This window comes from Lepidochelys kempii, chromosome 25, assembly GCF_965140265.1.
Source record: "Lepidochelys kempii isolate rLepKem1 chromosome 25, rLepKem1.hap2, whole genome shotgun sequence".
Lineage (NCBI taxonomy): Eukaryota > Metazoa > Chordata > Testudines > Cheloniidae > Lepidochelys > Lepidochelys kempii.
The window spans coordinates 9,165,413-9,185,989 of NC_133280.1; the positions used below are offsets into that span (position 1 = coordinate 9,165,413).

Genomic DNA, 20,577 nt, shown 5'->3' on the forward strand with positions numbered 1-20,577 from the left:
TGTGCAGGGGTCTGGACACAGAGAATGGCCGACACCCTTGTTTCCTGGCAACTGATGGCCTGGGCCCTTCCCCCCTGCAAGGTGAGAGCTAAAGGGTTGGAGAACAAAGGAATCAGGTGCCCTCCTGGCCCAGGAAAGGGACAAAGCCCAGAGGAGGAGGGGCTGGAGGGAATTTCAGTTTGGGGCTGGCTGGAGACATGGAGTGAAGGGCAGACGTGGTTGTCTGGCTCACTGCCCCCCAAAATGGATCCAGCTGAGGGGTCCAGTTCTCTGCACCTACAAGCTCTGTGTTAGACCATGTTCCTGTCGTCTAATAAACCTCTGTTTTACTGGCTGGCTGAGAGTCCCGTCTGACTGCGGAGTTGGGGTGCAGGACCCTCTGGCTTCCCCAGGAGCCCTGCCTGAGCGGGGGAAGCGCACGGAGGGGCAGAGGATGCTGAATGGTCCGAGGTCAGACCCAGGAAGGTGGAAGCCGTGTGAGCTGGGTGTCCTGCAGACAGGCTGCTCACAGAAAAGAGACTTCCCCAGAGTCCTGACTGGCTTCGTGGGGAGCACTTCCAGAGCATCGCCCGGGGACTCTGTGACAGTCATGCCTTAGCAAATGCAGCATGAGGCCCATAGTAAGCAAGAAGGGCCAGCTAGGGTGTGTATTCGCCAGCCATTATGTACACACCTTGGGCGTGCTGGCCACTAGCCACGTACTGGAGGCTAGTGTTTGCTATGTGTCGTATGACAGGAGCTCCGAGAGGCCCCAGATGAGCTCAAGCCGCTGCTGTGCTAGGCACTGTACAGACCATAGCGAGAGCTGGTTCCTACTCCAAAGAGCTCGCAGTCTCACCAGCCAAGAGAGCCCGAGGGTGAGAAGCAAACACACAGAGCGAGGAAGGGCCAGGGACAGCAGGTCAATGGCAGAGCCCGGCACCGGTGACAAGGCTACCAGCCTGGTGCTCTATCCACTAGCCCTCACTGCCTCCTAGCGGCACCGCGCAAGTGACCGCACGGCCAGAGCGCCTCCCTGTGCTTCTAAAACGGGCTCACTCTTCTTCAAACGAAAGGCTTCGCTGGGAAGGGCGAAAGACTCAACCTGCAGCCAGGTCTGCAGGTGAGTTAGGCCCAATAAAACGGGGCTGTCCTTCCATTTGTATGCCAAACACCTCACTAGCCCTCTCCTCTGCCTGTAGCTTAGCCGGTGCCCTTCCATTAGCAGGGTCTTGGGAAAGGCCGGCTTACCCGACCCGCTGGCCGGAAGGGCTGTGCGCTCCAGGCAGGGCAGCAGGCTGCACAGACTCGGCATCGGAAGTCACCGTGGCAGCCCAATTGTCAAAACTGCCCGGCTGCCACCACGACAACATTCGAAACAACCAGCCAAACGTGCCAGCTCAACCCCAAGCTACGGGCTGACTGCAGGGCTCACTAGGGAAGGTGCTCTGGCCTGTGCTCTGCAGGGGATCAGATGGGAGGCTCGTAACGGTCCCGCGGGGCCTGACCCAACTGGCATTACTTGGCAGCATTTGGTGCTTGGAGACTCGGCTCCTTAGCCTTTGGCTTTACGTGCTGCGCTCATCTCCTGCCCTGCTTACCAACGGCATCAGGCAGGAGCACACAGGGCCTCTAAGCAGCCAGCTCCGTTCACACGGCACCAGGAGCTGGGCTGAGATTGTCCGTGCAGCCTAAGGGAGTTAGGTGGCACCTTAAAGACCAACAGATTTATTTGGGCATAAGCTTTCACGGGGAAAAAGCCCCACTTCTTCTGATGTTGCATGGGAAGAAGTGGGTTTTTTCCCCATGAAAGCTTATGCCCAAATAAATCTGTTAGTCTTTAAGGTGCCACCGGACTCCTCGTTGTTTTTGTGGACACAGATTAACATAGCTACCCCCTGATACTTAAGGGAGTTAGGCACCCAACTCCCACTGAGCTCAGTAAAGCAGGAGTCTTTGTGTCTAGGCTGTGCAGTGCTCAGGCAGCTGGTGAGCGGACGCACACAGACCCCGCTGAATGCCATGGGGCTGGGAACACTGCAGCCAGCAAGGGTTGCAGGCTCCAGGCCATAGTTTTCAAGCTAGCTCAGCTGGTACGACCGAGGCCATTCTGCCCCGAGAGGAGAGGACTATGGTCATTCCTACCACTCAGCTCCGACCCAGACGCTTGCTGGCCAGCCATTGCCAAGCCCTTGTGAGAGTCTCTATCCCTCTTTCACAGGCTCAGGGCCGGGATGGCTCAGATCCCCAAAGGGCTTACGCTGCCTAACTTCCTTTGGAGTTCTGGGCAGAAGTGACTTGGCCAAGGACCCACAGCTGGTATGTGGCAGAGGCAGGACTGAAATCCACATCCTTCCCATGCCCGCAGCAACTGGGCACCTATCTGAAGCCAGTGTTAAGTGCACAGGGCTGGATGGGGTGCGTCACCTCCAGGTTGCTGGCTCGCACCCCCTCTGGGCTAATAGCGAGCAACCAACCATCCAATATCGATGCCGTTCAGGAGCTTCCATGGACCAAGCCAGCTGCCCCGAGGCTAGCTGGTCAGGAGATTGTCCACCAGCACGGCTGGCTGCGCCTGGAGTAGCAGAGGCCTGAAGGAAACACGCTGCCCCCAGTGAAGGGGGTAGGGGAAAGCTGGCACTTGCTCTGCCCTGTGGGCGGGATTGTCCGTATGGATGGGGCATCACATCAGGGGTGCAGGGGGGATCTTCCCCTGGCCCTGCATTCAGTGCTTTAGTCGCTGCTCTCAGGTGCTCCGCTGCAAACTCCCTTTAAGTCACGGCAGATCTCAGCCCCACTGGCCATGGCAAAGTCAAGCTGGCACAGATGGCAAGGACGAGGTACCAGGGGCATTTCCCACTGGATTAATCCCAGAACTGGATAAGCCACAACCTGGTTCTTTGTGGATCCCCTCCTCCCACCCTTGGGGAACCCCCGGGGCCAACGAAAGCGAGAAAAGAAAGTGGGCGTGGGTGTGGGGCAGAGGGGTCCAGTCTTGTGAACAGAACTTTATTGGCAGGGGGAACTCCAGAGTTATACAGAGAAGAGTTTACTGCTGTAGCATGCATGGGCTGTGTGGGTTCAAAGGAGAAAGGTCACAGGGGGGTACAGGTCACAAGAGAACTTGCATCGTACTGACCACTCGCTTGGCAGTGGGGTGTCTCCTTGAGGGCTGCATGCCTCGCACACCTTATTTACAGTGGTGGGTAGCGGGCGGCCCGGCTTCCCCTGGGGGCAGTAAGAGACGCCTGCCCCTCTCTGCGGAGCCCATCACAGCTGTCTTGCCACCCTCCACGTCGCCACGGTCCGGTCCCCTCCCCTTTTCCCCCAGGCCTGGTTCTGCTCCCTCGTCAAACTCCCCAGAGTGGGGATCCAGCCCCCCAGCCTCCCTTGGGAAAGCAGGAGCCCGGCTGGCGGGGCCCAGGATCCGCAGCGGGCCGGGGCAGAAGCCCTGCTGAGCAGTCTCCATCTTCCCAGAGCTTTGGCTGCCTTTTTAAGCTGGCCTGGGCAGCGTGTGGGCAGGATCCGTCCAGATGCGGGCTAACCGGGCTGGCAGCCCGGGTGTGGTACACGCCACACCCACGGGGCTGCAGCCTGGGCATGGTACACGCTGCACCCATGGGGCTGCAGCCGGTGCGTGGTACACACCACACCCACGGGGCTGCAGGCCCCTTTGGCTTGATTGTCACAAGAGCTCAGCTCCCATTCAGGCACCTAAAGGAAGTGGCTAAATTCGCACAAAGTGCCCAGCCCCCAGCAGCTCCCATTCGCCTGGTGCTCCAGCCCCAAGACGGTGCCAGGCGAGAGCTGTGCTTTGCCAACCCTGGTGGAGAAGGCCAAGTGTGTGTGGGTAGGGGGGCAGGCTGCAGGCCAGCTCTAGGGAGGGGGGCAGCTGCTCCCACATTACCTTCCCCAGCCCTGCGAGCACCTTTTGCTGCCTCTCCCCACTTCCCATCCAGCACCAAGGCGGTCACCACCTCCTTCAGGTGTCTTTCCTTGCCCTGGCCCCACACTGCCAGTCCTTCCCCTTCACTGGGGTGGGCAGAGGGTCCAGCCCCCAGGCAAAGCCTCTTCATTTGGGACCAGCAAGGCCGCCCCCAGCAGCAGGATCTGACCCTGGACCCAATGCTCCAGCTAACAGGCTCGGAGAGGTCAAGAACCCGGCTCCCGCCCCTAGCCCAGACCCTGCGGCCCCAAGGGGGCTGGGGACCTCGTTTCAGTGGCTTTTGTGCTTGTGGCTGTACGTGCCGAAATGCAGCAGGGGAAGCCATCCCTGTCAGCTCTGTGGTCTGAGTGGGGTGCAGCGTACTTGGGGAGCAAGTGAATCCTCCCCCCACTCTCCCCATGGACTTTGCACCCCCCAGAGAGGCTGGGAGAAGCAGCTGAGCATTGGGGCAACCATCTGAACCAGCCCCATGCCCCGCAACCTTCACCGGTCCCCACCTGCCTGGGGAGCTGCACCGGCTTAGCCGCCACCAGGAGCGAGTGTAGACGAGAGCTGGTCCCACACCCCCAGCTCTGAGCCTCCCGCCAAGACCTTGGGGAAGATGAGAGCTGGAGGCGCCCCTGCAAGCCGCAGCTCAGGCCCCGAGAGGCTGGCTGCGTGCCCGCGGGGGGCAGCGCCAGGCATGCATACAGACAGGCCGACGCATGCCCGTGTTATGGCCCGCTCCCCGGGCCCGCAAGCGCCGCACCGCCTCCGGGATCGTGCCAGCAGCTAGGCTCCAATCTGTGCTTTGGGGGAGTGGGGGGGGGCAGGAGCCAGACTTCCCGGAGAGCCCCTTCCCTGCCTGGCCGCAGGTGGGCAGAGCTAGGCCCTGGGAGGGGACCAGCAGGGGCAACACCCCACCCGCTGCCCTGCCCCAGCCGGAGACACTCCTGACCCCTGGCCCGAGAGACACCTCCGCGCTGGAGGGATTGTGCAATTTGTGACAGAGGAAAGGAAAGAAAAAGAAAGGCCACCTCCTCCCTCCCCCCACAATGAAATAAAAATACAAACAGGCCAAGATCCCATCCTGGAAGTCCTGGTGGAATCCGCGCCAAGCCAGAGCAAGCCACACCCCCGGGGCCCCTTCCCGCCTGGTGGTCGGTAGAAAACCAGCCCCTGAACGGGTTTAAAACAACGACAGAAAAATTGTGCTTCCTATTGTTCCAGAGACATACGCCCCCCCAGCCCCCCCCCCAGCCTGGGGGACTCCACCATCCCTAAGGCTACGTTTGTGCCAATCCTCTGCCCCCCCCGCGCGAAGGGCTCCTGCCGGAATCGGGCGGCGTGTGACCGACTGCATCAAGGCACGGGGGCGATGGAGCCGCGGGGGAGGCAGCCGGGGAACTGTTTCGTCAGACATTTCAGAGGGGCCTCGTGCGGGCTGCTTGGCCTTGCCCGGCAGCGCGTGCCCCGCCTGCCCCGGCCGAGTGAGCTGTGCCCCCCGCCCTGCCAGGGACCAGTGCCCGCCCTGCACTCGGGAGTGCACGAAATGGGCCGTGGGGAGAACAGCCCAGGGGAGGGCCGGGAGGCGGCTGGGGGGCAGTATCAGGAAATGCCGTAGGGAAGGAGGATGGGTGGTTCCGGGGAGCGCAGCGGTAACCCTGCTGCAGCGTCAGCCCAATGCCACCCGCTGGCGTGAGCCCGGCAGGGCTTCCCGGGGTGACGGGTAAAGTGCTGTTCTCTCTGCAGCGTGGTAGCTGGACAGGCCATCGGGGAGCCAGGACAGATTGGCCCCAGCCAGGCGGAAAGGGAACATCCCCCCCACCCCACCCCCGGCCCCCTCTCTCTGCCGGTCCACCAGTGGAGCGCCCACGGGCATCACACCAGATCCCAGTCCTAGCTGGGCTGGCCGGGAAGCCAACAGGCCTGATTCACTGGAGGTCGCAGACCTTCCGGACCACGCAACAGAAGCCCTGTCCTGGGACAGACAGAGGGGGTCTTGCTCCCTGCCAGTGCAGGGCAGCGGGGGCGCTGCACCCAGTGCCATCCCTGCCAGCATGGGGCGGAAGGGGCGCTGCCCACCGCACGCATAGGAACGGGCCCAGCCCTTGCCAGGTGAGGCCAGAAGGGAAACCCAGGCCCTGTGCCCTCCCAGCAAGAGGCAGAGGGGGACTTTGGGCACTGGCAGGGACCTGGCAGTGTCAGACGGGGGGGACCAGAGGGGAACTCTGGCTTTGGCCCCTCCCAAAAGGAGAGCGGAGAGCTCTGAGATCCTGGGGAGGCCGCTCTGCGCCAGGGGTGTCAAGGAGCAAGTCACCCACTCATTAAAAGATCTCACACCCCCACCATTTACAGTACAAAAACGAGGAAGTGACGAGCCAGGTGGGGTGGGGGGAACCCCAGGTTCACTGGGGCCTTTTCCAGCCAGCTGCCTTCCATCCCCTCATGGCTGCTTTGTTATATCTAGGGTGATGATGAAATCCTGCTTGGAGGGGCCCCAATCCTGCCTAGGTCCCACCGAAAAGAAGGAGCGAGTGGGCAGGTAAGGGGAGAAGAGTCCAGTGAGGAAGCACCAGCTGCCAGAGCAAACGCGGAGACCCCGCCCCGGCCCCACAACCGGCTCCTCTCTGGCGCCCCCTACAGTCATTTGCTGGAGACACCTGGGTCTGAGGCGTGTCTCCCTGGATGGGAGCGAGGCTCCCTATGCTCCGCCCCCTCCACTGAAACCCCGCCCCCAAGAGGAGGCTATAAAACCAAACCACACCCTCTCCCCGGCCGGCTCCTATTTGACGGAGGGAGTCCGCTCGATGCTGTACTTGAGGAGGTGGCTGAGGTCCGTGAGGGTGTGCTGGCTGCCTAGCGTGGGGGCCCGCGGGGGCCCGGCGTGCCGGCTGTACACCCCTGGGTTCTCTGCGCTGTTGAACGTGTGGTTCCTCTTGAGGCGGGCGGCCGCCTTGCTGGCCGCGTTGTTGCTGTTGAAGTTCAGCTTGTCGGGTTTCCAGTGGCTGCCGTCGGCGTAGTCCCCGGCCTGCCCGCTCGGTGCCGACACCACCCGGCGCCGGTCCGGGCTGTCGTGCGGCGTGACGGGGAACTCGCCGCACGAGCTCCTGCCCAAGCCGGGCCGGTGGGAGGCGGGCGGCTGCTGCTGGGCCCTCGGCCCCTCGCCGTGCTCCCGGCCCCCGCTCACCGGCAGGTAGTGCATGTCCGTGGAGGAGTCGCTCGCCTCGTCCTCCAGCTCTTGGTCCATGAGCCTGGAGTGGCAGATGGGGATGGCGCGCCCGGCCCGGAGGTGGTGGGGCACCTGGGCGCGGCCGGAGTGCAGGAGGATGACGGAGGAGCCCGCGCAGGGCGGCTCGCGGATGGAGGCGTTGATGAGATTGTGGCTCTGCTCCCAGCTGCAGTTCTTGAGGTTGCCGGGGCAGCGCTTCTGCTGCAGGGGGGTCTGCTCGGGGGTGGGCAGCACCCCCGAGTCCAGGTCGTGCTGGCTGACCTTGATGAGCCCCTTGGGCCAGCCGTTCTGCATCAGCGGGGCCAGGAGGTTCTCGGGCGGGCCCCCGCGGGCACGGCGCTCGCCCAGCCGGCTGACGCTCACCACCGACTCGCTGTGCGACAGGATGGTCTCCTTGTCCTTGCGGCGCGCCAGCTCCTTGCGGTCCCGGTGCCCGATGAACCAGCACACGCTGAAGCCGGAGATCACCGCCCCGATGACGAAGGCAGCCACGGAGGAGATCACCAGCAGATTCACGGAGACCAGCCCGTCTGGCTCCTCCACGAAGCTCTCGGTCACCAGCCCTAGGGGGAGGGAGGAGCGGGTGAGCGTATGGGGCGCGGGGCACAGGCCAGGCTGCCTGGCACGTTGGCACCGTGCGCTTGCCCGGTGCTTCCAGCAATCAGAGAGTCCAAAGGGCCACACCAGGACCACAGTGCCAGCTGGGATCTGGCAGTTTGAGCTTCCCCACAGCAGTGCCCTGCCCAGGCCAGCTGCTTGTCCTACCCCGTGAGTTCCCCCCCGGCAGTCCCGCACCGATGCCAGCTGGGAGGCCAGCCATGCAGGCTTCCCCACGGCAGCTCCCCCCAACCCCGGCCCCCTGCGCCAGCGAGCCCTTACCCTCACACTCCCCGAGGTGCGAGATGCTGCCTCCGGCGATGTCCTGTTCGAACACAGCCCTGCGGGACGGCCACAAGGAAGGAAGGGATCAGTCAGAGGGAGGAAATGGGCCAAGGCTGCCGTGCTCCCTGGGACCTGAGCATGACTGCTGCCCGGGGGCGGGATGCCATGCTGAGGGGTCAGCTGCCAGCTCATTGCTGGCCGTGTGCTTCCTGCCCCGGGAACCAAACGGGGCCTGGCTGGGGCCGCACTCGGGTGGGAGACAGCAAACCCGGAGCGCTAAGGGGCGGGCATGCTCCCATCTCAGCCAATACAGGGCACAGTGCTGGGGGCGGGGGCTGGGAATAGGAGGGAGGCTGGCTGAATAGGGGACACTTCACCCCTGCAGTCAGTGCAGACCCCAGGGTTGTGCCAGGGGGTGCTGGGGGCCCCGGGCTGGGCTGCTGGGGGCCCCATGGCAGCTGACACGTGGAACCGAGTCTGGTCATTACAGACCCCGGGGCATTCCTGCGCCAAGGCCAGATGCCAGCCCTGGCCCGATTCCTGCAGGGGAGGGAATTCCATCCTCCACCCCCCTAACCTCCTCCAGTGACGCCACATGGAAATGACACGACCCTTGGGGTGGGGGTGCTCAGCACGGGCTGGGCCGGGGAATGCAGCAGCAGACGGTCGGATGGGAGCAAAGGGCTCCCAGGGGAAGGGAGATGCTCGGTGGATGGTCCCCCATTCGTGTTCTGGGTCTCAATAGGCCCCACTGGCAAATCCCTCCCCTCTCCGTAATCTGGGGCTTGGTCCAGCCCTATGTCCGTGGAGCACCCCAGGAGGGAGCTACTCCCCAGTACACCCCGAGGAGCTGCTGGCCTCTTGAGCATCTCTCCTTTATCCCCAGACGCCTAGCACGGGGCAGGGACACGGGGTCTCCGGCAGGGCGAGGGCTGAGATGCTGCATGAGGAAGAAGATCCCGGGATTCTTTCGGCAGCAGAAGTCTGGGCAAAACCTCTCACCTGGGCGCCGAATTCCCGCCCCGCCTGGTGGGGACCACATGCCGTTACCGTCTGACGGGGCTTGGGCGTGAGATGAGTTTGCTGGTTCTCAGCCCAGCTGTTAGGAGGGTCGCAGCATAAACCCCACCTGCGCAATCAGTGGTACCCCAGGCTGGCTGGCTCAGCAGAGAGGTCAAAGGCACAGGGAGGTGGCCCCACCAGATCAGGGTGGAGGCAGAGTAGCAGGGCAGCGAGGCGGAGGCTCATCCCACAGCCTGGGTTGCCCCAGGTCTCCGGTCTTTAGGGCCGTTAACCCAGCACCACCTGCAGCAGCCAACTCCCATCCAGACGGCTCCCCACCCCCAGCCCTGGAGGGGTCCTCGCTGGCCAGTATTACCTGGTGTTGGTTTCCAGGAAGATGCAGGAGCCCTCGGGGGTCCAGCCGCAGTAAGGGTCCCGGCTCCCGAGGCAGTTCCTGAAACCCGGCAGGCAAGGGGGCTGGTTAGAGAAGTCCACGTCCTGGCACGGTGGATCGCGGGCGCCTAGTCCATAGTCAGGGTGGGACAGTTTACTGGGCCAAATCTATCCCTGGTGTAGGCCCCTTGGAGCCAGCAAGGTCACGTGGCGAAGAAATTGGCTCATGGGGTCTTTGAGAACCTGGATGCGACTCGTGAGAATGCTGCATCCGGGGCGGCAAAGAAGCTGTGTTGACTATTAAATAGCGAAGGAACACAGGCTGGCATGTATGCAGGCAGCGTGGGCTGGTGGGTGGGGAGCTGGGCAGGGCCTCAGGACGCCTGGGTTCTCGTCCCAGCTCTGCTACTGGGGGAGCCCGGGGCAAGTCACTTCCTCTGTTTCCCTTCCCATCTTTTGTGTTGTCTGTGAGCAGGGACCGTCTCTCGCTCTATGCACAGCGCCTGGCACAATGGGGCCACATACAAATAATGACCTCCGAAAAGCTCCATTAGAAGAACATGGGGGTTACACTGTCCAGCACGCCCAAGGCAGGAAGCGGCTGCATTAATGCCCGCATTACCTCAATCCAGTGCCCTAGTAAGTCTGCATTAGGGTCCCAGTTTTCATGGTCACGTGCTATTTTTAACATAAGGTCCCCTGCTTCATTCAGCTCTCGGTCGACTCTCAACTCCAGGGGACGGAGGGCACGTCTGCTCAGGTGGGCAGCTGGCCTGTGGCCAAGCTGGAGCTGACGGCAGGGAAGGGGCCCAGAATGCCCCTGGAGACCCCCTCAAGCCCAGGAGCTGATGGACAAAGCGGTGGTTGTCCTGGAAAAATCACATGCTGCCCTCAGCTCAGTCCCTTCCTAGAAGCCAGAGCTTTAATTTGCCAGGAGCTTCCCGAAGGGGCCAGGTATTAAGCCGAGACGTTCTGAATAATTGTGTCTCGGGCTCTGATAATGAGGCTGGGGAATGTCGCAGGTGAGGACGTGGGCACCGGCCCTCGGGCCCCACCACGTGTGATGGATGGCATTACTTGCGGGGCAGCTTGGCTCCTACAAGAGGAACTCGCCCCTCACCCCCCAGAACCACAGTCATGGGACAGCGGGGACGAGAGACAGGGGTTTCAATGCAAAACCAGGGAGAGGGTTGTGTGTTGCGGGGGAAGGATGCTCTACGGACCCCAAGCCCCGCCCACAACCCCAAACCCCGCCCACTCACAACCCCCGAGCTGAGGACGAGAAACTCACTTCATGCAGCCCGAGTGCTGCTGGCATCGGGCAGTGGGCACCCTCACCACGCACGGGGGGAAGGCCAGCAGCAAGGACCCCGTGGCTTTGTCCAGCTCCATGCCCAAGAGCTTCCTTTCGTCCTCGTTGTCTCGGCCGCACCTGCAGACAGACCCAGGGGAAATCTCAGTCCGCCCAATGTCCCAGAGGAGAGCCTGCCCGCCCTGACCCTGGGCTGCCACTGTGCGGGGTGGCCAGCGTGCAACTGGGACTGGTCCCCAGAAGGGCATGGGGCGGAGGGACCTTTGGCATCCTTCCCAACAGACAGAGAACAGAACCAAAGCCCCACGCTCCTCCCCACACCTCTGAGAAGGTGCCAAGTCAGGCAAGGAACCCGAGGTCCTTTTGTACTGCAGGAGATGGGGAGGTCCTCCGATGGACCATGGGGCGGGATTCACTCTGCATCACTGTCAGGGAGGCCTGACACCTGGGGACTGATCACACCCTGCGTTGGGTGGACGTGGAGGGCCAGGGGCAGGCCTGTGCGGACACGGAACGTGAACTCAGAGTGCGTGTGGGAGCCACTGTGAATCTGACGCCCCCTCACGGAAGCCAACTTCTGCACCAGGGCCTGAGAATTACATGGGAGACTGTGACAGAGACCTGCCCAGGCAGGTCTAGTACCCGCGTCGCACCATCGTCTCACTTGTTCACCATGGGAGGGTGGGGGGGTCATGCAGGGTCTCTGCCGCAAGCTAAGAACTAGCTGATCGTCATGGTCAGGGTGAGATGTTTGGAGAGGAAGTCATTGGAGAGAGACGTAACACAGAGGAGATCAGCTTTGAAGTGAAGCTCGTCCCCAGTGGCGAGGTGGCGGACTGAATCAGCCGCCCTGAGTTTGCCGTTTAAGCTGCAGGCCTGAGGATTTACAAAGACCCAAGTACCCCAAGAAAATAGGGGACCCCCCCTGGGCCAAGAGACAAGAGTCTGTAACTGCAGGAGAAGAGAGGGCCCAAGATTTTATCCATTATGGAGGAGACACGCTAGCTCCAGGTGGATCCCAGCTTTCTGGACTGGACAAGTGCTGCACGGACTCACCATTTGGGTGAGAAATACCTTGTTAGACAGGAAAGCAGCTTGTTAATAAGTATAGGCTCTAGATTGGGTTGTACCTGTAACCTTACGTTTCCAAATCCTTGTACTTGCTGCTCTTTGAGTCTCTGTCTCAAGCTCTGTGAAATACACTTCGCTTTGGGTTTGCTACAGACACGTCCACATGCCTCATGCTAAGGAGAGGGCAGAACCACGATGAACCCAGTACCCTGGGGTGCGCTGCGGGTGTCCAGACGCAAGGGACTGGGCACTCCCGTGCCACAAGAGTAGAAGCTGGGGAGTGTAACTCTGGATAGTTGGGGAGACTTTCCCCAGGTGGGCACAAACAACACTCCCTGCTGCTGTGAGAAAGCCGTAGGGACTCACCTTAGTATCACAGAGACTCGGATCCATCCGTCCAGGTGCTTACACCATGCCCGCCCCCATGGCATTTCCTGTTCTCTGACTGGCATTTCTGTGTCCCCAAAGCCCACTGCATGTTCCCCAAACCCCCTCCATCCTGTTTAACTTCATTCCCAGCCCCTGGGTGCCACTGTTCCGAAAGCGCTAGCCGCCTACCTGCCGGGGTGGTAGGTCTCGAACTCCTCCAGGAGCAGGCTCTGGCTCCCGGCGCTGATGGCTGAGCGGCTGGCACTGATGTTGGGCTTGATCAGGAACTTGAGGATGGTGCCAGTGTTGGAGCCCAGGAAGACCACGGTGCAATTGCCCCAGGGCCCCGCCGCAGTGTCCACCACAATTTTACGGAGCTGATACCTGCAGAGTGTGGGGTGGAAGTGGGGTTGCTCGTTATTGTTCATGATGGCTGAGGTTCAGGAGAAGCCCCAGAGAAGAGGTGATGCCATCAGATGTGGGGGAGTGAGGCAGGAGGAAGGGGAGATGGGATAGTGTCCCGGGGTTAACACACCTAGCGTGGATCGGACTCTCTGTAGCTAGAAAAGAACTGCAGAGTTACCACTTACGGCCCTCCTGCTAGTGTGTATGGGAAATCTACGTCCCCACCCAAACCCAACCCACATCGCAACCAGAATCCACCCAGATCCCCATGAGAACCCAACCCAGATCCCAAACTGAACTTGATCCAGATCCCAACCAGAACCCAACCCAGATCCCCGTCAGAACCCACCCACATCCCCATCAGAACCCACCCACATCCCAAACTGAACTTCATCCAGATCCTAACCAGAACCCAACCCAGATCCCCATCAGAACCCACCCAGATCCCCATCAGAACCCACCCACATCCCAAACTGAACTTCATCCAGATCCTAACCAGAACCCAACCCAGATCCCCATCAGAACCCACCCAGATCCCCATCAGAACCCACCCACATCCCAAACTGAACTTCATCCAGATCCTAACCAGAACCCAACCCAGATCCCCATCAGAACCCACCCAGATCCCCATCAGAACCCACCCACATCCCAAACTGAACTTCATCCAGATCCTAACCAGAACCCAACCCAGATCCCCATCAGAACCCACCCAGATCCCCATCAGAACCCACCCACATCCCAAACTGAACTTCATCCAGATCCTAACCAGAACCCAACCCAGATCCCCATCAGAACCCACCCAGATCCCCATCAGAACCCACCCACATCCCAAACTGAACTTCATCCAGATCCTAACCAGAACCCAACCCAGATCCCCATCAGAACCCAACCCAGATCCCCATCAGAACCCACCCACATCCCAAACTGAACTTCATCCAGATCCTAACCAGAACCCAACCCAGATCCCCATCAGAACCCACCCAGATCCCCATCAGAACCCACCCACATCCCAAACTGAACTTCATCCAGATCCTAACCAGAACCCAACCCAGATCCCCATCAGAACCCACCCAGATCCCCATCAGAACCCACCCACATCCCAAACTGAACTTCATCCAGATCCTAACCAGAACCCAACCCAGATCCCCATCAGAACCCACCCACATCCCCATCAGAACCCACCCACATCCCAAACTGAACTTCATCCAGATCCTAACCAGAACCCAACCCAGACCCCCATCAGAACCCAACCCAGATCCCCATCAGAACCCACCCAGATCCCAAACTGAACTTCATCCAGATCCTAACCAGAACCCAACCCAGATCCCCATCAGAACCCACCCAGATCCCCATCAGAACCCACCCACATCCCAAACTGAACTTCATCCAGATCCTAACCAGAACCCAACCCAGATCCCCATCAGAACCCACCCAGATCCCCATCAGAACCCACCCACATCCCAAACTGAACTTCATCCAGATCCTAACCAGAACCCAACCCAGATCCCCATCAGAACCCACCCAGATCCCCATCAGAACCCACCCACATCCCAAACTGAACTTCATCCAGATCCTAACCAGAACCCAACCCAGATCCCCATCAGAACCCACCCAGATCCCCATCAGAACCCACCCACATCCCAAACTGAACTTCATCCAGATCCTAACCAGAACCCAACCCAGATCCCCATCAGAACCCAACCCAGATCCCCATCAGAACCCACCCACATCCCAAACTGAACTTCATCCAGATCCTAACCAGAACCCAACCCAGATCCCCATCAGAACCCACCCAGATCCCCATCAGAACCCACCCACATCCCAAACTGAACTTCATCCAGATCCTAACCAGAACCCAACCCAGATCCCCATCAGAACCCACCCAGATCCCCATCAGAACCCACCCACATCCCAAACTGAACTTCATCCAGATCCTAACCAGAACCCAACCCAGATCCCCATCAGAACCCACCCAGATCCCCATCAGAACCCACCCACATCCCAAACTGAACTTCATCCAGATCCTAACCAGAACCCAACCCAGATCCCCATCAGAACCCAACCCAGATCCCCATCAGAACCCACCCACATCCCAAACTGAACTTCATCCAGATCCTAACCAGAACCCAACCCAGATCCCCATCAGAACCCACCCACATCCCCATCAGAACCCACCCACATCCCAAACTGAACTTCATCCAGATCCTAACCAGAACCCAACCCAGATCCCCATCAGAACCCACCCAGATCCCCATCAGAACCCACCCACATCCCAAACTGAACTTCATCCAGATCCTAACCAGAACCCAACCCAGATCCCCATCAGAACCCACCCAGATCCCCATCAGAACCCACCCACATCCCAAACTGAACTTCATCCAGATCCTAACCAGAACCCAACCCAGATCCCCATCAGAACCCAACCCAGATCCCCATCAGAACCCACCCACATCCCAAACTGAACCTGAAGAAACAACAGTCCAAGAAGGTATACACACATGTACACACCCCCACACCCCCCGCCCCCCGGCATCCATACAGACTCCAGAAGCCCATGCACCATACATCCAGAGCAGAAATGCACAGATTCTACTTGCATTCTGGACACAATCCCTCTCCGCACAGGGACATCCCTGCTTCCACATGTTCACACACTTGCACATCACGTGTGGGCACAGACACCCCTGCACCACTTCAGTGGTTTCCTTGCTATGCAACATACACCCACACAGCTATAGACAGACAGACCCATGAACCCATGGACAGACAGACCCCCGAGAAAGGCCCCCAGAGGCCGAGCCAAGGCCAGGCAGAGGAGAGGAAGAGATTTTGGTGGGTATCACAACCTTTACAGAAAGCTGCAGCTAAACAAGAGCTCCTTGTCCCTACCCACCCCCCCACCCCCCCAAAAGGGTCAATTAGAATAAGTTTTCTGTTGTCTCATCACAGCTGTAATTATCAGCACCAATGAACTCCGGCTGGTTTGCATTTTCAGTGCTGGTACCATGGGGTGAGGATTGGGAAGCACTGCGCTCCCCACCCCCTCCTGCTCCCTCCCGCCAGCGCGCCATCAGGGCCCGGCTGGCGACCGCATGCCCCCCTGGCACGTGCACTGGTCCCTGTCCCCGTCCTCCCAGCTTCCCGCAAATGCACCCCCCCCGACGTGCGGTGCACACTCCCCACCGCACCCCGCCGCATTTCCCCTCTCAACGCCTCGAATCCCAGCGAGTGATGCATCTGCCCATCAACAGGAGCCCCCAGAGCCTCTGGATGGGAGCTTCTGGCTTGAGAGCCAGGGAGTGATGCTTGATTAATTCCACATAAAACAGCAATTAAGGCAGATTTAATTAGAATGAGGCAATCTCGGCAGCACAGTTGAGAAGATGTATCAAGCCTCTTGGTGCCCTCAGTCCTCGCACAGGCACATGTGCGCACACACCCACGAGTGCACATGTGACACCCACCCCCTCACAAATGCACATTTACACACCGGCACACACATTCGCAAGAGCATGCATAGACGCACAAGGGCATGTGTACACCCATGTGCATACATGTCCCCACACTCAAAACTGCACACACGCACAAGTGCGCATGTCCACACACAAGTGTAGACACACTCACAAGTTCACACGCACACACACAAGTGTAGACACACTCACAAGTTCACATGTATGCACACATGTCCACGCTCAAAAGTGCACACATACACATGGACACACCCCCTCAGAAGGGCCCATGTGCACATACACACTCAGTTGCATGCATTCACACGCACTTACACACTCGCACACTCGCAAGTGCACACACACCTGTGCACACACCCTTCGCATCGTTTATCTCCTTCTAAGGAAAATCATAGAATCCTAGAAGATCAGGGTTGGAAGGAACCTCAGGAGGTATCTAGTCCAACCCCCTGCTCAAAGCAGGACCAACCCCAACTAAATCATCCCAGCCAGGGCTTTGTCAAGCCGGGCCTTAAAAACCCCTAAGGATGGAGATTCCACCACCACCCTAGGGAACCCATTCCAGGGCTGCATCACCCTCCTAGTGACAGACTGTTTCCTAATAGCCAACCTAGACCTCCCCCACTGCAACTTGAGACCATTGCTCCTTGTTCTGCCACCCACCACCACTGAGAACAGCCGAGCTCCATCCTCTTTGGAACCCCCCGTCAGGTAGCTGAAGGCTGCTATCAAATCCCCCCTCACTCTTCTCTTCCACCGACTAAATAACCCCATTTCCCTCAGCCTCTCCTCGTAAGTCATGTGCCCCAACCCCCTGATCATTTTCATTGCCCTCCGCTGGACTCTCCAATTTGTCCACATCCCTTCTGTAGAGGGGGGCCCAAAACTGGACGCAATACTCCAGATGTGGCCTCACCAGTGCCGAATAGAGGGGAATAATCACATCCCTCGAGCTGTTGGCAACGCTCCTACTAATGCAGCCCAATATGCCGTTAGCCTTCTTGGCAACACGGGCACACTGCAAACTCATATCCGGCTTCTCGTCCACTGTAACCTCCAGGTCCTTTTCTGCAGAACTGCCTTTTAGCCAGTCGGTCCCCAGCCTGTAGCAGTTCATGGGATTCTTCTGTCCTAAGCACAGGATTCTGCACTTGTCCTTGTAGAACCTCATCAGATTTCTTTTGGACCAATCCTCCAATTTGTCTAGGTCACTCTGGACCCTATCCCTACCCTCCAGCGTATCTACCTCTCCCTGCAGCTTAGTGGCATCCACGAACTTGCTGAGGGTGCAATCCATCCCATCCTCCAGATCATTAATGAAGATGTTGAACACAACCGGCCCCAGGACCAACCTAAATCTGCTCCAGGCAGCTGAGACAGGGGAACGAAGGGGGAATCCAGTCCTGCCTAACACTCACTCCACCCTCCCTAAACACCAGTCCGGCCACACCTCTTGGCTCTTTGCTCCTGGCTGGGAGCACCCAGGCCAGGCCTCCAGGGAGCCAGCGGCTCGAGGCGTGTGTTGCTCCTTGGCTTTCCCCCTGTTCCTGCGGGGTGGGGTGTGTGTGTGGCCTGGGCCCCCCCGGGCGCCAGGGAGGGGGAAGCACGGCCGAGCGGGCGGGTTTTCTCACCGAGTCATGCTGCGGATGATCCACGGGGCGTGGCCCAGGGAAGGCACCGACTCGTCCATCAGGGGATGCGTCTTCACGAAGTTGAGGATCTCGTCCGGGAAGGAGCTGGAGGAGTCATAGCGCATGTCGGGGGCTGCGCAGCACCCGGGCCTGGGGGCAGAGGGGGAGGCAAGGGCTGAGTGGCACAGACCCCCCCACTTCCTCTCGCCCGCAAACCTTGACCCCTCCCACCCCTGTGTGTCCCTCCCGGAGGGTGCAGCTGCTAGCAGTGGCCCGGGGGAGCAGGAAGCCGGGGCAGGGGGGCGGCCCTGCCTACCTGAGCAGGGGTGTGACCAACGGATCATGAATGGATCGTTCCCTCTGTCGCCCCCCTAACCTCCAGGCAGGGGCTGGTCCCGAACCCTCGATCTGACTGCATGGGCCACAGGTGACTCTTGAGTTAGAACTGGAGGTGGGGCGGTGAGGGGGACACTCTAAGACTCAGGGCCCATGGTGGGGGATGGGGTGGGAACCCAGGACTTGGGCTGGGAGGGGTGACATTTCAGGACCCAGGGTCAGGGAGAGGATGGACACCCCAGGACATGGGGACCAGGGTGGGGGAAGGACACTCCAGGACAGAGGATGGGGAAGGGGAGGGACAACCCAGGACACAAGGACCAAGGTGGGCAAGTGGAAGGACCCCCAGGACGCAGGGGAGGAGAGGGACCCCCAGGACACAGGGTGGGAGAGGGTTGATAATTGGCCATGCTCTCTGCATGGGCATCGCTCCACATTCCCGCTCTCTGCTGGGCCAGCGCTCCTGGTCTGCCCACACAAAGCCTGGGTGCTCTGCCCTGGCAGCCAGCCCGCTGCGGGGTCCTGGCGATACACACAGGCCGTTGCCCAGGGTGCGTGCCATCCACTCACCGCGGCTTCGGCACCATCTCTTCTGGCACGGGAGTCCAGATGGACTCGGGGGATTTCTGCTCCCGGAAGCGCCCCTCAAAGACAGATGCCACCTGTGCCATGTCGAAGGCGCAGACCGCTGAGCCGGGGATGCTGCAGAGACACAAGGGCCATGAGAGCCATGTCGCCGGCCCAGCCTCCCAGCACCCACTCCCACACTCCTCCTGCACAGCACGGGACCCCCCTGCAAAGGTCACAGAGGACATTACGGGCCTGGGCTGAGCAGCTCGCTAAGGACTTGGGTGAATATTTTTGGGTGTCCCAACGTTTCTTGTCTGGGGCTGGGGCTGAATTCCGCTTTGACTCTGCGCTGATCCTTTGTCGGGTTCTGTTTGGGATCTAGTACTGCTTGGGATCTGGTTTGGTGTCTAGGCCCAGCTCTGTTTGGGATCCATTTGGGGTTGGGTTCTGTTTGGGATCTAGTTTGGTGTCTGGGCTTGATTCCGTTCAGATTTGGTTTGGCTTCTGAGTCTGGTTTTGCGTGAGATCTGCTTACGGATCTGAGCCAGGTTCTGTTTGGGATCTAGTTTCGGTTGAGCTATGGATGGGATTTGTCTTGATGTAGATTTGTTTGGAATCCTGTCTGGAGCCTGGGCTGGGTTCTGTTTGGGATCCAGTCTGGGCTGGGTTCCGTTTGGGATCCAGTCTGGAGCCTGGGCTGGGTTCTGTTTGGGATCCAGTCTGGGCCAGGTTCCATCTGGGATCCAGTCTGGAGCCTGGGCTGGGTTCTGTTTGGGATCCAGTCTGGCCTGGGTTCTGTTTGGGATCCAGTCTGGGCCAGGTTCCGTGGGATCCAGTCTGGAGCCTGGGCTGGGTTCTGTTTGGGATCCAGTCTGGGCCAGGTTCCATCTGGGATCCAGTCTGGAGCCTGGGCTGGGTTCTGTCTGGGATCCAGATCCAGCCCAGGCCAGGTTCTCCGCAGAGCAATCTGAAAGCAGCTACTTGGCTCCCAGTCACACAAAGCTGTGTCAGACCCACACCGCAGCATCCTCACACCTCGGGGGACCCCTGGCCTGCCCCGTCCGTGCCTGGCACCTTAACCAATGTGGCGGCAGGAGATGGGGAGGTCTCTGCAGCTGGCATGGCTCAGGGTGCTAACATCCCGGAGGGGGCCGAGCTGCCTGCCCCTCTTGGTGGCTACTGCCAAGGCTCGGGGTGGGGGGCGGGGAAGGGATAGACTGCATGGCTCAGACAGGGGAGGGAGGCCTTCAGAGCAGCCAAAAGACAGAGAAAAAAACCCATTCTCTACCCACTGCCCACCCTGGGCGGCTCTCGCCATGGCAGACTTGTTACCAAAGCTACCGCCAGACCCAAAGAGCCGGGACCCCCCACTGCACAATCAGCCCTTGCCCCCTAGCCCTGGGCTCAACAGGCAGCGCATACCAATCGCCCGCAGCAGTCAGGGATGTTCCTGGGCCTGTGACGGGAGATGCCCTGGCCTCCCCGGAGAAGGGGCACGTCTGGATTTTTCTCCCCCGCCATCCCCCGCAGGTTTGCACATAATCCCAGCCATGGAATGGACCCTCGCGGGTGAAACTGACGTCCCCGTGGGTTCCCATGGTGCCACGCGGCAGGAGGACCCCAGTGGGCTTGGCTAGGGAGCGGATAGGTGGGGAGCACCCACCGGCAGCCCCTCTATCCCCGTTCCCCCCCGCCAGTGCCTCCCGCACACTGGCGGGCCCTGCCGATCAGTGCCGCCCCCTCCCTCCTGCCCGCCGCAATCAGCGGTTTCATGGCAGGCAGGAGGCTGGGGGGGGGGGAGCGAGGATGCAGTGTGCTGAGGGGAGAGAGTGGAATTGGGCAGGAAGAGGCAAGGTGGGAGTGGAGCGGGGTCAGGAAGAGGCGGGGGGGGGCCTCAGTGGAGTGGTGGTGGGACCTGGGACAGAGCCGGGAGTTGAGCCCCCCGGGTGTGAAATATGCACGATGACCCCCTAAATCACGCGAAGCCCGTTGCACGGCTGGTG

General features: G+C 60.3%; 1 protein-coding gene across 3 annotated transcripts in view; it reads right to left on the reverse strand.

Moving 5' to 3' along the window:
- Positions 1 to 2,967: 2,967 nt before the first annotated feature.
- The window catches only part of SEMA6B (semaphorin 6B), an 88,354-nt gene continuing 70,744 nt past the window's right edge, over positions 2,968 to 20,577 (reverse strand). For all 3 annotated transcript variants that reach the window (XM_073324601.1, XM_073324600.1, XM_073324602.1), the window contains 7 exons: positions 18,575 to 18,706; positions 17,669 to 17,818; positions 12,355 to 12,549; positions 10,705 to 10,845; positions 9,397 to 9,474; positions 8,016 to 8,074; positions 2,968 to 7,699 (listed from right to left, as the gene is read on the reverse strand). In XM_073324601.1, the coding sequence (XP_073180702.1) occupies positions 6,690 to 7,699; positions 8,016 to 8,074; positions 9,397 to 9,474; positions 10,705 to 10,845; positions 12,355 to 12,549; positions 17,669 to 17,818; positions 18,575 to 18,706 (1,765 nt within the window). In that variant the 3' untranslated portion in view covers positions 2,968 to 6,689. The remainder of the gene's footprint in view (positions 7,700 to 8,015; positions 8,075 to 9,396; positions 9,475 to 10,704; positions 10,846 to 12,354; positions 12,550 to 17,668; positions 17,819 to 18,574; positions 18,707 to 20,577) is intronic.